The sequence below is a fragment of the Nanorana parkeri genome, unplaced genomic scaffold (assembly GCF_000935625.1).
Source record: "Nanorana parkeri isolate BGI_ZX_2015 unplaced genomic scaffold, ASM93562v1 scaffold1120, whole genome shotgun sequence".
Classification (NCBI taxonomy): Eukaryota; Metazoa; Chordata; class Amphibia; order Anura; family Dicroglossidae; genus Nanorana; species Nanorana parkeri.
The window spans coordinates 389,118-408,235 of NW_017307388.1; the positions used below are offsets into that span (position 1 = coordinate 389,118).

Sequence of the window (19,118 nt, forward strand, 5' to 3'; positions counted from 1 at the left end):
AAGGGGGAGGAGTGCGGTGACGTTGATGTCCATGACGTCACCGGACTCCTCCCCCTTTCCTTTGTTAGCAATGGTACTTTACCGTTGTATCTGTAACAACACTGACGGAACTACCAGAAAGTATGGGCGGCGCACGCGCCAGTGGGCGGGATCTGCCTCTGCACATAGGGCCTGACGGCGTCCTCATTGCCATGACAACGAACGGCAACGAAAGGCAGCTGGATCATGTAATGGTTTCCTGTTGTGACGGGCTCTGTTCTCCTATTGTCCTCTCCCACTATGTAAGCAACTTGTTCTTTTATCTCTGTGGCGGTATTGTGTTGTGTCATTGTGTTAATTTGCTTTTCAATATTAATATGAAGTAAATACAGAGTTTATGCTATGGTATGGTATAGTATGTGGTATAGCATTAGTTATTTCTATTTTTAAAAGTAACTCTCAAGCAACCAGAAACTACATTTATCCGACATCTACCAATCCAATGTATGTTTATGTATATAGTTTAAAAAATATAAAAATTGTTTCCCTATACCAAAATACCTATAATCCACATATTAGGTTTATTATGTATATTAGCTATTGCACTATGTCAGCTTAGAAAAACAATCAGGGTTTTTTTTTTTACAAATTGTGTCTTGCACATTTTAGTACTCATATACGTTGCCCTTAGTTTTGCTGCACAGTTGCAACATTTACTGTGATGTAATTGATGTTTGCATTGTCGTGCCTGAGGGGATTTAAACCCTGCTTACCTTGTGTTACTGTGCACAACCAGCTGTTCCTTTAATACCTTATGTCTCATAGTCTTTTTTTCCCACTGGTTTTGTTGCTAGGCAATTAGAAAGTCGTCATTACAGTTGTCAGGTTGAACAATTCAATGAGGATAGAAGAATGTCATCTGAATTCTCATTTATGACCTTTATGTATTTAGGTAAGCTTCTCAGCTCTCTTCATTTGATATTCTTTCATAACAACTTCAACTTAAAAAAGAATGCAAAAAATATTCAATGTAACAGGCTAATAATGATAACATAATTAATTCTCTAAAAGTTAATAGTATGAAAAAATCTGCAGTTCAGCTTTTTAGTTGTTTTTTTATGTGCTGCTGTGAGAAAGGTAACATGCTTTTGGCAGAAACCAGTAAAACCTGAAATTAAGTATGTGTGAATAATAATCATTTGAGGCAAGTACCTCCTTTGGGCACTACAAGGCTCTTGTGTTAAAATCTTCTAAATGTACTTTATCTCGCTGTTGTATTGTGTCTATAAGAGCATCCATTACAATGACATAAACTCAGGAATTAAATCTTAAAAATACATTCAAGTACCTTAACTATTAACAAAAATGTATCATTAATGTGTATCAGTCAGCTGTAGATCCTCAAATCATCTCTGAATTGGTGCCGACACTGTCCTTCCTTCTGGAGAGTGGCTACTTTTTTCCCCATGGACCCTGTGTTTGTTGTAGCTCCAAGCTCGCTCCCGTGATGGACTACAATTCAATACAAATTAGTAAACTATTTTAGTCCATAATGACAGTTGGCATGACTGTGTCTATTATTATTATTATTGGTAAGATGATTTTAATAGTGCAATGTTCTCTACTATACATATGATTTTATAGACACACCCAAAGCTGCTATGACTAAAATGTTACTTTACCTCAGGCATAGAAACACTTCCACCAAAGCAAAACCTCTTTAACTGAACACAACAAAGTTAATAAGGACAGAAAGTACTGGAACGTTTTTGCCAGCGAGTTGCCATAGAACTCTATTTTATTCATTACAGATCTGAATTCACTAAAAGGGTAATATTATGTAAGTAAGCTATAGGCAAATTTACTCGGGCACTCCATAATCATAAACTTATTTATATGACTTTTGTTCTTGCTGAGACCTGAGAGAGGAATAACTGTCAAGACTAGTTTTAGCTGTCTGACTGAAATGTCTATTATACAAAGCATAGCAAGCTAACATCTAGTAGCACTAGGAAACAATATACTGTGTTTTTTTTCCTAGTTTGTATATACCAAATGTAGGGAATTCCAGAGTTTCTCATTTCAGCTAACATAAGTATGTGTTTTGCTCAAATAAGTGTCAATGAAAGGCATAAATATGGAATGTAATCAGTTAAAATGAATATTAGAGGAATCACAACAATACAATAGACTCACAATGGTTTTTTTTTTCTAATTGAAAATCTAAATCTCTTGTAAAGGTTTTCTTGATTTTTGACTTGTTCTATTCAAGTAAAATAAAATAATTAAGTGGGTAATATAGTGGGCAATTAATAAAAAGATAAAACGAATACTTTTTTGCTCTGCATTGTGGCTGTGTTCATAAAGTTAATATTTCAACATACTCTACACTACATTACAAATTATTGTGAAAAGGGCGAAAATAAGACATCCTAGTTGTTCTATGTGACTATTTTTAATTATTAGTATTTTTGTAAAGTGTGCCAATTCAGTAGTCCTTGATGCATAGTGGTTAGTAATATATATATTTACAAGCACCTGTATCAAGGATTATTTTTTACTAAAGTCAATGATGATTGCTCATGTAGTGTTGTCTCCATAGTGAGGTTCACATCCTATGTATGGGTGAAAAAAATAAACAACCCCTAAGAGTGGGAAGCAGGTTTCTTGTGGCTCATCTTCTTCAACAATGTCAATTTTTTTACCCAGAACCACGTTATCACTAAAACATTTCTCATTTCCACTAATACATCATCATCATGACAGATTTTTTAGGTACAGGCAAACACAGACATAACAAATTCAACTGACTCTGTCCACCCTAATTGAATGAGCATTTTTGTCTGCTAGAGGCAATTTTTGGTAAGCTTAAACTGAAGCCTAATGGAAAAGTGTTGATATTGCTGAATACATTTTGATACGTTATTACATTTTAGGCACATTGTCCTCATGGGTTTTTGAACTTGTTAGACTAGCTTCTACTACCAGCAAATATAGAAAGCATCTAAAATAACATTCACACCACAAAGCTATATGCTACAATGTATGTGTTGTTGTGTATTGATGTGAATTGCTTTGCAGTGCATTACACAGTCCAACTGTCATTTGCAAGGCTTACGACCGGCCTTCAGCAGGCCTTCAGCAAAATTTGAAAGAATGAACAAAACAACCCCCTCTGTATAAAAGACTGGGCTGCCAGAAGCCATATTGCCAGTTATGCCGTAGCTAGTTAGGGAAAGCTGACAAATCTATATAGGGAGAACTTTGTTATACAGTGCTGCACAGTGCTATATAGTTGCACTGCTTGCAAGGCTCTGTACCTCTGTAAGCTGCACACTGCCACATTGCTGTGTTTTAACTAGTTAAATCAAAAGTACCTTACATTCACCAACCTATTGCCATAGTTCAGTTAGGGATAAGGTTTGCACTTGCCACTGAGTTGGGCTTGCCAGGTACTGTGAACCTATGGGCACATCTGTCCATTGTCAGGGTTGGATTAAATGATGAGGACCTTGGATACACTTATGGGCACATAGGGTGGTAAGAGAAGTGTGAGTAGTGTAGGGTGACTGAACCCAGTCTCAGCAGAGTAAGTGACTACTGCCAAGGCAGAAATGACTTAATGCAAAGTAGGTAGTGTGGGATCCCCAGGGTGTGGAATCAAAGTGACCTTGATCTTGGTAACAATTAAAACAGCCTGTTCACACACAAGTGATCTGGAGGCTATACAACTGCTTGATCACTTATACAGTGCCACCGAGTGTGCCCCCCCCCCCCCGACTGCCAACGGCAACCCAAGGCTCTACTGTCCCCCGTGCAGGCCCGGGACCAGCACTGCAGGTCTGTCCTCTTCAATTAGAAATTTGGGGTATTAAAGTTTTTTGCAATTTCACTGCCTCACGCAATTTTTAAGGCTTGGCATGTTTGGTATCTATTTACCCGATGTGACCCCATATTTTAGATTTCACAAAAAAATGGGTATTATATTCTGTTTCTTTGCACTAAGTTTCATTTTACTGTATTTTATCCTAAAAATACTGGTTTGATAAACATTTGCCCAAATTTCATGTTACATAAAAATATTGCAACCAGCATTTTTCATTCTATAGGGCCTCTTCTTTCAGAAAATATATAATTGTTTGGGGGTGTCAAGCTGTTTGATCATGTTTGCAAATAATAAGAAATTGCTCCGGACAGCAAGTAGTTAACGATCTAATCCCCTCCATCACTGTCATTTAATACAATTCACCTAGACAAAGCTAAGATCCCCCTTCCAAAAACAGAGCTACAGTAAAGGTGAGAAGTCAGATACTGTCAGCTATGCTGTGCTTGTCTCCCAGGCTCAAGTAGATGTAGGCCCCCAGGCAGTGCTGGACCACCCCAGGCTTAGTCCCCAGGCTCCCATGGTGCTGTACACACACACACACACATCTTCAGCTTGGAACGAGGAGGAAGTATGGGGACAGGTGAGAACTGCTCCTCCTACAGTCCAGAGAGTGAGCAGGAAAATATAGTATGATGCGCCGCAGAGAGGGGGCATGGCAGGGGTGACAGCTTGGGGGTGATTTACTAACCTAAAAACACGCACGCACTAGGTTCGTGTGATTTTTACTCAGCAAAACGTATTTATCAAACAAAAAGTCTCTAAAAGCATATTTCCACTAATGCCATATATGGAAAAATCATGCACATGATGCATATATAATGCTGCTTCACAGTTTAGACAAAAATGGTTAGCTCATGCATTTACATTCCTGCATTCATCAATGCAAGCAACACAATGTAGAGCTAATTTACACAACATCACCTTACAATTCATGCAGGGCTTTGCACAACACACCTGCTGGGTGTGTACACACTACAAAGGTGTCTAGATTCCACTAATAGATCATGCTGGGAGGGAACACACTACAGAGGTGTATACTTGTTCGTGGCATGTTTATAAGGTTAGTAAATCAACCCCTTGGTGTTAAAAGCAACACCTCAGCAGCTTCCTCACAGTCTTCCAAATTTAGGAGGCAATCCAAATGCTTAAAATATCACTGAGCTGCCAGGGCAGCTACAGCTAATTTCATAAGCAAGACGGTTGAGCTGTGAATTCTACTGGCTTTTGTGTAATCCTAGATAATGTAATATAAAAATTATACATGAATTCAGTAATACAACATTATATGGAGTCTTAATGGGACATTACCACCTTGAAAGGGCTTCAAATCTGGAATAAAGAAAACATTAAATGTAAGACCAAAACATTGCGTTTAAAGGGGTTTTGCGGGAAAAGTAGGCATTACACGTCAGGTGTTTTATAGCAATAGTTTTGTCACTGCAACCTAATGCCTTTGACACAGAAAACTTTACTTGATGTTGGACTTTTCAGGAAACAAAAAGGACACCATACAAACATAATTAATTGTCCAACAACATCAGCATTCAAGAACAAAATGTGCCATGAGATCAGAAACTTTTAAAATGGTGGGCAATGATGGATTGTCCTTACTGTCCTTACTGAACCACACATATGACATTGTGATATTTGGGGATATTAGCACATATAGTGAGTGCTTTAAGGATGCAGTCCACTCACAATATCTTCTCTTTAAGGGTTTGGTAGCCCACTTTTATTTAAACAAAAGTTTAGACATTCATCTTGGATACACTCGCAGGAGTTGTTCAGTACAGCATCCATGCACTACTTGCAACACAACATAAGCACAGCCTCCTGGCTTCCACACTTAACATTAATAACTCTGACTCACCGGTCCTCTCTGTAGTGCTGTCCCACACTTGTACTTGAGGCCCCTCAGGGTCCCACACTTGTACTTGAGGGCCCCTCTCCTAGCCTCACCAGTTCTTCCAGCCTTCCTGGCTGTCTTTGTGTTGGGACAAAGGGCGTTGGGACAAAGCTGCCGAAGGCAGCCGTGTGAATAACAATGTTCGGCTATTCACTTCAGGCTTGTATGGCTGATTTCAGCTGTACACCGACTGAAATCAGCCGTGCATCGGCTTGCTGCGCCGAACCTACGGCAGGCTACTTGCTGCTGCTCGGCCTATTCTCATATCAACACCGGCTCCACTAAGCTCTCATTGTAATGACAGATCAGTGTCCCCTGGTTACATAGTAACCAGGGGACTCTGTTCTGTCATTACGATGAGAGCTTAGCAGAGCCGGCTTTGATATCACCGCCAGCCCCGCTAAGCTCTCATTGTCATGACAGCTGGTCCCGACCAATAGAAAACAGTTGGGCAGAGCTAGCTGTCAGTGCTAAGCTCTCATTGTAATGACAGATCAGTGTCCCCTGGTTACCTAGTACGATGAGAGCTTAGCAGAGCCGGCTTTGATATCACCGCCAGCCCCGCTAAGCTTTCAGGACAGTTCAGCGTCCCCTGGTCACTAGGTAACCAAGGGACGCTGAACTGTCATTACACACTGAGAACTCGGCGGCTCTGCTATGGCTGGATCCTTTGGCAGCTTTGTGAATAACACTCATTGTTTCACTCCCACTGGCCACTGACACTTAGATATGTTTTACTCCCACCGACCACTGATGCTCGGGATTTTTTTTTATTCCTACTAACCACCGACACTGAGGCATTTTTTTACTCTCACTGACCACCAAAACCTCAGCAATTTTTACTACTAATGGCCACAGTTACCCCACAGTCTGGCAGACAGTAAACTGTCCATTTGTTTAAAAAGTCTAAGGACCCCTGGTCTAACTTAATAACCCAGATTTTGTTAAAAATCTAATCTGTTAACACATAAAATAGTGCATTAACTAGGTGAAATGAAAGCAATGGTTGTAGTCCTCAAATAAATGAAAACAGTGACAAAGTTAAACTTCTTTTATCTGAAGAGTAATTTCATCAGTGTTAGGGATGCCAGCTGTGCAAATTGAACTATAACATTATAATAGACAGATTATATAAAACTACATATATGTGATATAGGAATTTAGGGAGGCAGTGGGTATGAAATAATAACTAAAGAGTAAAATAAATCTTGACAGATAAGGGTAGAAATTATTCAAATCCGATAAAAGGCAGTATTGTGAATAAAACACAGTTCTTTGTTGATATATGACTCAATCAGATACAAACATGTCAAAAAAAAAGTAATGAGTGAACCCAATTTTAAGTTATAGAGGTGTGTGCAGATAAATAGAATTTGTCACAGAGAAACCCAGCAACAACTACACTGAGACCTGCAGGTAAGATCTGTTTGAACTTGAACTCACCCTGTCATTTTTTTCCCCCAACAATCAGGTTTTGGGTTGTAGTTTTTCAGAACAATAAGAAATTTTGTCCAACACATGGATCAATTTTTCAAAACTTGATATTTGAAGTGTGTTGGTAGTTTGACTTTACTCTGTTCTGTATTGTGCCTTCAATAAACGGATTGATCTTCTATGGCTCCTTGTCACTCTTCCCTCTACACTTTAACCTTTCACCTCTACTCTAATTACTTTTTTTCCCAATGCCAGCAGATGGGATGGAAAATCTGATCATTATATGATCACATCTGTTTTGTACATAGTCATGGATTAATATTTATAATCTTAAAATTAGAGCAACAAGGCATCATGGATTTGATTTTGCATGTGTATGGCCAAATCTATCTATAATTAGTTGTACTATTGACAAAGTACCCCAACAAGCATTATACAGCCTTAGGCTACTTTGATGACATTAAATAAGCATTTTGATACTTTGGCAGTTGTTCCAAGACATTGTATGCCGTGTGGACAGCCTGCTGGTCCTATCCTCTACTGCTTCTCTAAATACAGATTCCAGTTTTTAGACTCAGGGACCTTAATTTACTTCCAGAGAGTCCTGCAATCCCCCATATCTAATATACAAACAACAGGTTTACATGCACTTTAGTCCATCTAGCTTCAGTTCTGTATCTTCCTATTCAACCATCTTATGTAGTAAAGTGATAGGAACATAAGGAGATGGGTCAGAATGCAACCATGACAGCTCTCACTGCTATTTGCATACTTAAGCACCTTGGGTTTAGAAGATATAGGGGTGCTCTGAAAATAGTTAAAACAGTTCTGTATGGACCAGGGGCAAATTTACCAAAAACAGTGAGCCCACAGGTACACATTATCTGGTATTCTTTATTGGGTTTCACCACCTACATTTTGCAAAATAAAAATGTTAACAATTATGTTATAAAAATGAATGCAAGGCTCAGAAACACACTTACATTATCACTTTAGAGAAATCCAGGAAAAATATTTATTAACACTTGCAGTGGGGCTACCCCGCACTGCAAGGGTTAGGTGCTCATTATTTTTAGGTTAAAAAATAACAAAGTTATATTCACCAGAAGCTTTGAGATGGCCAGCTGTCACAATGCTCCCACCAGCCTTTCTCCTCCTATGCTGCAGCATTGGAATGTTCCTCAGCATTCTCACGTCTATACACCTTGTATAGAATGGGATGATTTACAGGACCTTAGACTGCTGCACTAACCTAGACAAAACCAAGCAGTTAACCCTTGCAGTGTGGGGCTAGCTCCACTGCAAGGGTTACTAAAAAAATTCTGGAGTTCTTCTTTAACAAATGTGTCAGATAGTATTAAATTCTATAAAATAAAACATACATTGCTTGCATTTAATTAATTGATTTATTATTGTTTTCTTAAAGGCACTGAAAGTACAGAATGTTTGTGAGAAATTAATATATAAACACAAAAAATAAATCGTTTATACAAACCTAGTTATTTTATAGTATAAAGCTTTAGTGCATTTCTCAATGATGCTGTTGTTTTGTGACATCTTAACAGTAACAGTGAATCTCTGAGCAAAACTCATACATATTATAAGAATTGAATATCCATGTAACAGATGTTACTATGCAAAAACAAAGTTTCTTTTAGATTTTACTGCAATTTAAGTTATTTACAGATTAATATTTGCTTTGGATATTCCAAATCCTAAGAAGCAATAAATGCTGTTATACACTGAGTGGCCAGATTATTATGACCACCTGATGTTTGTAGGCAAATTAGCTATAATTTCGCGTGGAAGTTGCTAGAGGGCCAGACCATTATAAATAGGGAAGCAGGTTGTTTACTACGACAGTAGAAGTGATTTTTTTCTGAAGATATGGGTAAACAATGCAATTTAACAGCTTTTGAACGTGGGATGATTGTTGGCGCTCGGAGCCATGGATCGAGTATCAGCAAAACAGCAGAATTTGATAAATGTTCAAGAGCAGCTGTTGTTAAAGTGTTTAAAGACTGGACTGTCAGGCGAAAATCTGGGTCTGAACATGCAAATGGTGGCCGTCAGCGACTAGTCAATGTTGGGGCAGAACGGAGACTGGCAAGACTGGTACAAGACAACAGAAGGGCAACAGTGCATCAAATTACTGCAGATCTTAATCAGGGATCCTCTCAAATGATCTCTGAACGCACTGTTTGCCGTACACTGCATTGTATTGGATATGGAAGCCAAAGGCCTGTTCGAACACCATTGCTGTCTGCAGTTAACAAGATAAAACATCTCCAATTCGCACAGGAACACAAGGTTTGGACAGTCGAGCATTGGAAAAAAGTCACGTGGTCCGATGAATCACGTTTCCAGTTGCATCATGCAGATGGCAGAGTGAGAATTTGGAGGAAACAGCATGAAAGCATGGTCCCCCACATGCATGAGTACAACCCTTCAAGCTGGTGGGGGCAGTGTTATGGTTTGGGGCATGTTTTCCTGGCATGATTTGGGCCCTTTAATTCGTGTGGAACAACGTCTGAATAGCACAACATACCAAAGTATCGTTGCTGATCAAGTTCATCCTATCATGTTGATGGTGTATCCCAATGGAGATGGCTTCTTCCAACAAGACAATGCGCCATGCCACGGTGCTCGTATTGTGCAGGAGTGGTTTCAAGAACATGATGGAGACTTTACCTTACTTAGGTGGCCCCCACAATCACCAGATCTCAATCCAATTGAGCATTTGTGGGACGAAGTTGAAAGAGCCATCAGGCAGCTGGTTCCACAACCATCAAATCTCACAGAACTGGACAGTGCTATTCATCAGGCATGGTGTCAGATTCCTCACATCACCTTTCAACATCTCGTGGAGTCAATGCCAAGAAGAATCGCCGCAGGATTGAAGGCAAAAGGTGGCCCAACGAAGTACTGATGGGGTGGTCATAATAATCTGGCCACTCAGTGTATAACATTTAAGCTTAATATGTCCATCTTGAACTATATTTTAGACACTTTTTTGAACCAGTTTTTCTCTACCATGACCAGTGAAATCATATATGTACCTTAAAAAACAAGACCGCTCCCATCCACTCCTTATCCTCCTCACAAAGCTGATAAATATTAATACAAACTCATAGGCATGCAACTTGTAATTTTCACATCTATGACTTGCCTAGTGCCTGGCAGTCTCAAAGACTGCCAGGCACTAGGCAAGACATAATGCAGGGATCCACATACATCATTATTCTTAATGGTCTGTACTTACAAAGTCAACAGAACACTGAAAAATGCCAATATTTGCAGGCCATGGGTAGGTTATGGTAGTGACAAAACCAGGTCTCTGGCAGCTGAGGTCTATCATTATTTTTATAAACTTGATGAGGAGGATTACTTTTTTCATGGAAACATTCAGATTGTGGAAAAAACATAGAGGTTTTTGGTCATGTATATTGCAAAAATAATTTAAAATACTGTAAAAAAACACAAAGTGGTAGAAATATACTACAATAGTTACACACCAAAACTTGATTTACGTTTACCAGCTTTTATAGAATATGTTTTAGTGTCTTAAAGAATATGTTTTAGTGTCTCACAGATAAAGGACAGGTCAGGTTTTTAAAGATTCACTCATCTCTAGTTAATATATAGCTATTCAATTTATCTCTAAATTGTGAATAATTATAAGTGTATGCTATGCTCAAAACTTACAATTATATATACATAAATACAATACAAAATACATAGAGACAACACACATGTAAATATATATTCAGATATGTACACCAACACTGTATGTGCAAAAGGAACTATTTGTTTTCTACATAGAATTATTACTAGAGGTTGAAAACACAAGCATGCCACAATTCAACATTCATGTTATAGGCTAGCAACACTTGTAATTTTGGTGAACTTTATCCCTTCCCTGGTTACATTGGCAGTAGCTAATGCTTATGTATTAATGCTACTGGTAAAGTCAATATTCAGATACATTTGGGGTTTATTTTACAAAATATAAATAGAGTGGTAAGCAATTCAAAACATTAATATTTACAGCTTTTTAACAACATCCATTATGCTTCTTAAAATACAAGCACATATCCAGATATCCAGATATCTAAATATCCCTGAGCTTCCAAATGGTTTTATGAGTGTGTTTTGTTTAGTTCCTGTTTAAGACAATTCACGTAAGGCACAGGATTTTGCCATAGCCGAGTTTAAAAGAAAGTATCCTGTATGTCCAACTATGGTCTGAAGTTCATGTCTGCTGCTCTAAAACTTCTAAGTAGTCAGGATCTGCATGGAGGTTAGCTTTAAGTTCAAAATATTCATTTTTGGTTTGCTCAACTAACACCTTCCTTGGTCTGGTATACATAAGTGTCTCCATCAATTTTACTTCCTCATGGGTCCTTGGACAATGTACTTCATTATCTGGCTGCAAATGTGCCATGCTTTTTCTTAAATACTCAGCAATCCCAAGTTGTTGGATTTCTCTCTCTTTTTCAATCAAGTTTCTATAAAGGTAACTTGCATCTTGGAAGGATAAAAATTCTGCGGTTGGATCACTGGCTCTTAATCTTACATTGGAATCACAGTGCTTTGAATTATTATCCTTTTCTAATAGTCTTCTGCAAATTCTCTTTGGATCATTAAGTTCTGTGTCTTCCTCTTTTTCTAAATGTTTTGGTGTGAATGGAGGAGATTGATACACCTGAACAATTGGATTTGCTATATGTTGTTCAGAAATAGTTGATGCTGGTCTTTCTGTAGTGTGGTGAGTTGTTTTATGGCCATACATACTGTACTGAATGTGTACAGGGCTGGCTTCTCTTATTTGCCCATTTTCTTGTTTTTTCTTGTAACGTCGTCTCCTATGCAAAACAAGAACGATTATTCCTGCAGAACAAAGTACAGCTGTTATTAAAAGAATTAGAAGACCAAGGATTAAAACTGAAAGGGGTATATAATCAGACAGTGATTTTAATATATTATCAACTTGATTTGCAGCTGTAAAAGGTTGAGTAGGGTTGTTGAAATGTTGAGTAGGGAACACTGGATTATTTATTAATTCAGGACATAAATCATCTTTGTTAAGAGATTTCAATTCAATTTTTGCCAGCTCTCTGGGAGAGTGGCATAAAATGTCACTGACAACAAGTGTTTTATGGTTTTGAATCCAGTTTTTTAATCCAAGTATTCTGCATGTACAATCCCATGGATTGTCTTGAATTTCAATTTGAATCAGCATGTTTAAATCTTCCAAAACTTTACTCACTGGAATGCTTACAAATTGGTTAGATTTAAGATTGAGCTTTGCCAATGGAACCCCTAAAAACACATTTTCTGGTAAAGTTTTTAGAAAATTGTTATTTAGGTAGAGGGCTTTCAGTTTTGGCATTACAGAAAAGGTTCCAGTTACAATTTCCTTAATAGCATTGTATTCCAAATATAAGTACTCGATGGCCATCAGTCCCATGAATATTCCTGGGTTTAAACTTCTAAGGTGGTTTCCATTCAAGTACATTTTCTGTAATTTAGTCAAGTTCTGGAAAGACAGTTCTTCAATTATTTCAATTTGATTGTTGCCTAAATGAAGCATTTCTATTGTTCCGTATTCGGTAAAATCGTTTTTATAGATTCTGTGAATAATATTTACCGCCAAAATTAGCTTCCTTGGATTTACAGGTGGTGGTTCAAGGTCAGACATACTTTCGATATTCTGTTCCTGACAATGAATCAAAGTGCCAGAGAAACCAGTACTAGAACAATGGCATGGAATAGGACAGTAAATTCCAGGAGGTACAGTTGAAGCCTTTGGGGATACAAAGGTCTCTTTAGTTGGAATCTTTGGAAGGAGAGTTAACTTTGTTGGTAACCGTCCATCACTAATTGAAGATGTGCCTAACAGTGATAATGGTACTGAAGGTTCCTCAAGATCACTACTGGGAGTTGTAATACAGAACATCTCTTTCTTTAATTTTCGCAAAATGGCACCTTTCAGATCTGGAGGATTATAGCAAATTACATCACCTATTGATGACTGCTGAGGCATATTTTCCAACCAGATTTTTAGCTGTAATAATTCACAGTTGCAAACCCATTTATTGTCCTCCAACTGAAGTTCTAATATTCTTCCAATGTGCTCCAGCAATCCAACATAAGGAAGAGTTTGTAACTGGTTTCCTCTTAAGTCCAAATGAGTCAAAGGTACAAAGCGAAAAATATTTGCTGGCAAAATGTTAATCGCATTATCATTTAGGATTAGAACTTTCAATCTGTTAAACTTGCTAAATGTATTTGCTTCAATAGTAGTAATAAAGTTGTTGTCTGCTTGAAGAAATTCCAGATTCTCAAGTCCCAAAAAAGTATTTTCGCTGAGCGTTTCCAGTGAGTTGTGATTAATATGAAGTTTCTTCAGCATGCGTAGATCATTAAATGATCCTGGTTCAATCTCTACAATGGTATTAAATCCAAGGTGTAAAGAAATTAAATTGCTGAAATCCAAAAACTCATTTAAATGTAATTTATACAAACCATTGTTTAACAGGTTAAGCTCCAAGTACTGTGACTGGGGTACTTTGATTTCTGACAATTGTGTGATGCCCTTTTCTTCACAATTGACTAACAAGGAACCATCTTTTTCATCACACAGACACAAATCTTCACATGATCCCATCGGTATATCAGATTTAGTACATGTTGCTGAAGCACTCAGAAGTAGATAAACCAGGACTGCTGAGATCATGGTGTCCAAGATAATTCTTCCTATGGAGAAAAAAACGTTTTTAGTAAGTTTAATAGCAGAAGTTTCAAATCAATTAACTAAGTAAAATGCAAAATGAACTGCAAATGTGCAAAAAACAGTATAGAAGTGAAATAAAGATGAACATGGCAACAATGTAAACACACTAAATTCATGTTGGCATACAGGATTTCAAAGTAACTTAGAATAATCAGGATTATATTAAAGCTAAATAAAAAAAATGCAGAGTACAGCTTACTCATATATACTCATCTTAAGTGTTTTTTTTAAAAAAGCCCTTCAAAGTATTTCACTATAATATGCTAGTATGCACAGCATATTAGCACATTATGGCTGACTTACCTTGGAAGTGATCCCATCCAGCGCTGCACTTTCGATGATCCCCTCCATTGGTGGCTTTATCTGCATCCAGTTTTCCAGGTTCAGCATCTTTGGGTTCTTGATTGGCTGGTTTGACATGAGGTAACTCCCAGGCAATGCACACAAGAGTTACCTAATTTTAACACAGGACCTCATGATGTCTGTGCACTGAGCTGTACATGAAGTGCACATACTGAGCAGTTGCCATCAGTGCAGGCTTTGAGAACCCAAGATAGGTAGTTCTAGGCTGAAACCTGTGCTTTACCTATGATGGATATGAAGGAAACTGGTTTACATTAATGTCCATTTCTCAGGAAGTACATACCCACATTCGGGAGCAATTAAATGACCCAGTACTTATGGGTATTGAGGAGAATATAACATAGTCTCAGCCATGAGTCATGTGTAAACTCTAATTAAAGTAACTCTGAGATTACATACATATTCCTTTCTTTTCTCCCAGTTGATTAATGGAGAGTATGGAAGCAAAGGAAAGGTGAATGCTGCTAGGTAAGGTGATGTTACATTAAGCCTGTTGCTTTACCCTGCATAATTGATGGGCAATTGCTAATTGACACTGCGATCACCAACTCTGACTATCAGAGAGCTGAGTAAAAATGAAAATAGAGTGTATTACCCTATGGCTATCTGAACCCAACCAACAAGGGGGAGGGGGATTAATGTAATATTTTTTCTTAGTCAGTCATGTTAATAAAATTGAGCTATTATGTCCTGAAAATGAGAGGATTTCAGTAAAGCAGCTAAAAATAGCCTGTCGAACATGTAAAGTAACTATTTGCTGGTTGGAAATGTAAATATAAACATTCATATGGTTTATTTTTTAGGTACTTTACATAGTTCTGAACATAATAAAGAATATATCTAAAAAACAAAAACACTAAATATTCCCTTTAAGTATTCCCCTTCCCCATTTTTATAGGCATGTTGTGTCAGATTTGTTTATAGAGTATACCGTGGTGATGAGCCAAACATGCCTGGGTCCAATTCATGGGAGGTTCAGTGAACTCTTCCAAAAGTCAGCAAATTGCAAACTTTAGTGTGAACTAGATATGTGCATTCGGATTTGGATGGACCTGCAAATCAACAAAATTCAGTTGATCCGGCGGTTTGTCCGAATCCGAAATAATGAATTTTAGGGCTGCGGAAATTAACGATTAATCCTTCGATTAATCGTTAATTTTTTTGATCGATCAAAATTATTTTGATCGATCAAAGTTCTTTTGATCCATACTCACCTCTCCGCCGGCTTCCGGGTCTTCCGTCGATGTCCGCGACGTCACCGGACTCCTCCCCCCTTCCACAAGTGGCTCTGTCGGCTAACGAAGGGATGGGGAGTGGAGTCCGGTGACGTCGATGTCCGTGACGTCACTGGACTCCTCCCCCTTTCCTTCGTTAGCCGATGGAGTACACAGTGAGTACACAGCCTAACTCTCCCGGCGGCCGGGGGAGAGGTTTAATCTGCTCTCTCTTTTTACCGGAAAGGTTTAATCTGATCAATCGAGCAGATTAAACCTTTCCCTGCGATTGTTTTTTTTTTCTTTTCTGACCGTCAGTCAGAAAAGATTATTATATGCCCGAATATACGATAACTATATTTGGGCATACATAAATTCATCTACAGAATGCCCACCACCATCTTGGAGGTGGAGCGTATGATGTCACATGACGGTGATGTCATACGTTGAATGAGCGGTGGCCGCATTGGGAGACCAATGGAAACAATGTTGATAATTTTTTATTTAGTGGGGAGCAGCAATGTTAATGATTAAAGTGAAACAATAAAGATATTTTTTTTAAATAACAAGTGGTCTACCTGTACACAATATACTACAGAAAAGGTGACTTGTCTAATGCACATAATGCCTGTCACAACCTCCTTCTCCCAGCTCCTTCTGGTGGTTGCTTGTTGCCATCTATTCCAGACTACTTTGTCAGCTGTGGGCTAATGAGCCTAGCCACACATCCTGAGCACCTCTCCATGAGCAGTGGGCTAATGAGCCTGGCCACACACTCCTCAGCCTTGGGATTGGTTAGTGGTGGTTTATTTAAGCACCACAAGCCCAGAGCTCTGGGCTTGTGATAGTTCTGTCTAGTCCTTTCTAGTTCTGTCTTCATGAGCCTCTGAATATCTTGATATTGCATCCTGTTCCTGTCTTGTATCATACATCCTATTCCTGTCTTGAATCTTGCATCCTATTCCTGTCTTGAATCTTGCATCCTATTCCTGTCTTGTATCTTGCATCCTATTCCTGTCTTGTATCTTGCATTCTGTTCCTGTCCTGACTTTAGTCTGTCCCTGGAATACTCTGTCTAATGCCAGTCAGTATTTCTGCTGTTTAACTGGGGCCCGTCTGTGACAATATACAATCAGAGTCTATAGTTTTAAGTTCTGGGGGCATCCGAGTACTGGTAGGCACACTTGCCTTAAGAAAAAGGCAGCTGCTAAAGATGAAGTCACTTGCCACTATATACTCTGACTATATATTCGGACGTGTCTGCAACAGGTCCTGACAGCAATGTAGCTTTCCAGGGGGTTTTGGATCATGATCCTAAGGTACTTGAATTTGTTGACCCACTGGAATAGAGTGTGTGAAGAGAACATTTGGGGCTGTGTTGATCCAAAGGAGAAGATGATAGATTTTCACAGATGAACTTTTAGACTGAGAAGGTATCAAATATTTCAGTAATCCTATAAGTAACTGCCTGTTTCCTACAAGGTAAATTAGAGTATAATCTGCAGAGAGAGAAATCCTTTCCTCTAGTCTACCTTTGCATGTTGATGATTGTCTTGTTAGATTTTCAAAAAGTTATAATGCCAGCGCAAATGAGACAGGTGATAGGAGGGAAACCATGCTTTGTACCCCATGGAGGTCAAATAAAATCAAAGTTGAAGTTGTTTGTACACACCCTCACTACTAGATTAGCATTGAATAATTTTACCCATTTATTATATTCAAGCCCATGCCCTATTCTGTCCATTACCACTGCCCATAGATATTTCCATTTTACAAAATGAAAGGCCTTATGGATGTCCTATGACATCCACAATAGTTGCCAGACTACTTCACTGCATACAAGGTTAAGTGCAATCTAGTAATGTTGTAAGTTCTGGGTCCACTAGGTTCAAATTTATTTTAGTGAGGTGATTGGCTAGATGTTTGACTAGAATCTTGACATTGCAATTAAGCAGTAATATGGCAGGTACAAGTCACATGTTTCTACATCTTTTCCAGGATTGGGAAGCACAAGGATCAGTGACTCTCTCATGTATTTCAGTAGTGTGCACTGAAATAACGCTTGCTGATAGACTTTAAGTAGTTGAGGAAGGAGGGTGTCTAAATTATGTTTATACCACTCTATGAGAAGGCCATCAGGGCCTGGGTTTTTTCTGCCCGAGAAGGATTGAATGACAGTTATGAATGTTATCTAAAAAATCATTCAGGTCCTGAGGAGTATGTGGTATTGAAGACTTGCAGAGGGTAGAGTAAAACTCTCCAAATTGTTTATTAATCTATTTATAATGATAGATTATCTCATTATGGTTTATCTTAAGTCTAGGTATGTATGTTTGCTTTTTCCCCACTTGTTCAAAGATAGATGCTGTTAGATGTAATAGCTTGTTCTGCATTAAATCTATTTCTTGAAGGTTGAGAGTGTGTGCATTAAAATTAGGGATTTAATTTGGTGGGATTCTTGGTATAATCCTGTTCAGCTCATCTTACGAATTTGGCATTGTTATCACTGTGGTGTATATTAATGGACTGAATAAAACACCCCTTCTATACACCTTAAAGGAGCCCCACTGTCAGGGACCATAGCACCTCTACAGGGTGCAGAACCAGGTCCTGCACTTCCTGTGCTCACCTGCAGGGTTTTTTGGGCAGCCAGGAGATGTTAGGTACCAGACTACCACTGGGTGGTGCTGGAACCCGCTTGTCTAGTCCTCACCTGTGGCTCTCTCCCAGCTGTCAGTGATTAATAACTACCTGGGAGGGTATTTAATCCCTCCATGCACTCAGGATTTTGCTTCAGTATCCTGTTGCCATTTCCTGCGAATCCTGAGCCCTGTTACCTGCTTGTTGTCCTGAGCCCTGTTACATGCTTGATGTCCTGAGCCCTGTTCCCTGCTTGTTGTCCTGAGCCCTGTTCCCTGCTTGTGGTCCTGAGGCCTGTTACCTGCTTGTGTTCCTGAGTCCTGTGGCCCAGCTCCCCAGGTTTTTCTGCCCTGTTATACCCTTTGTGGGCATTCTGCAGTTTTCCCTTAGTTTTGGTTACTTTATATTATCTTTTTGTATATGCTTGCGTGTGTATTTAGTTGGTTATTGTTACTTAGTTGTGGTTTGTGTTATGGTCTGCTTTGTATAAATAAACTATATATACAAGCTCATTTGGCCTTGTCTGGTGTGGTCACGCATTTGGTCCTCCAGTGGGGGTACCTGCATGCGGTGTGAGGACACCTGCGCACGGTACCCATGACACCCACTCAACAGCTACATTAACTGAGCCATCTTACAATAATGCTGTTGGCTCACACCTCAAGCCATTTGGACCTCCTCTACAGTTAACCGCAGATTAGCATTGACCATTGAATGGTCAGGTATAGTTTGTGTTATGAATGCAATATACACCACATCAGTTAGGAGGACCTTCATAGCAAGTGCACAATCCAAGCATTACAACGCTCTATATGTTTGTCAGGAGTTATCAATCTCATCATGGTATTTCCAGCACCATAAGACCATGAGGGACAGTACACTAGTCCCCCAAAAACTGAG

At 38.8% G+C, this 19,118-nt stretch overlaps 1 protein-coding gene across 1 annotated transcript in view; it reads right to left on the reverse strand.

Annotated features, from left to right (window-relative positions):
• Positions 1-11,033: 11,033 nt before the first annotated feature.
• The window catches only part of SLITRK6 (SLIT and NTRK like family member 6), a 54,421-nt gene continuing 46,336 nt past the window's right edge, over positions 11,034-19,118 (reverse strand). The window contains exon 2 of the mRNA XM_018567955.1: positions 11,034-13,964. Coding sequence (XP_018423457.1) covers positions 11,458-13,944 — 2,487 coding nt within the window. The 5' untranslated portion in view covers positions 13,945-13,964 and the 3' untranslated portion in view covers positions 11,034-11,457. The remainder of the gene's footprint in view (positions 13,965-19,118) is intronic.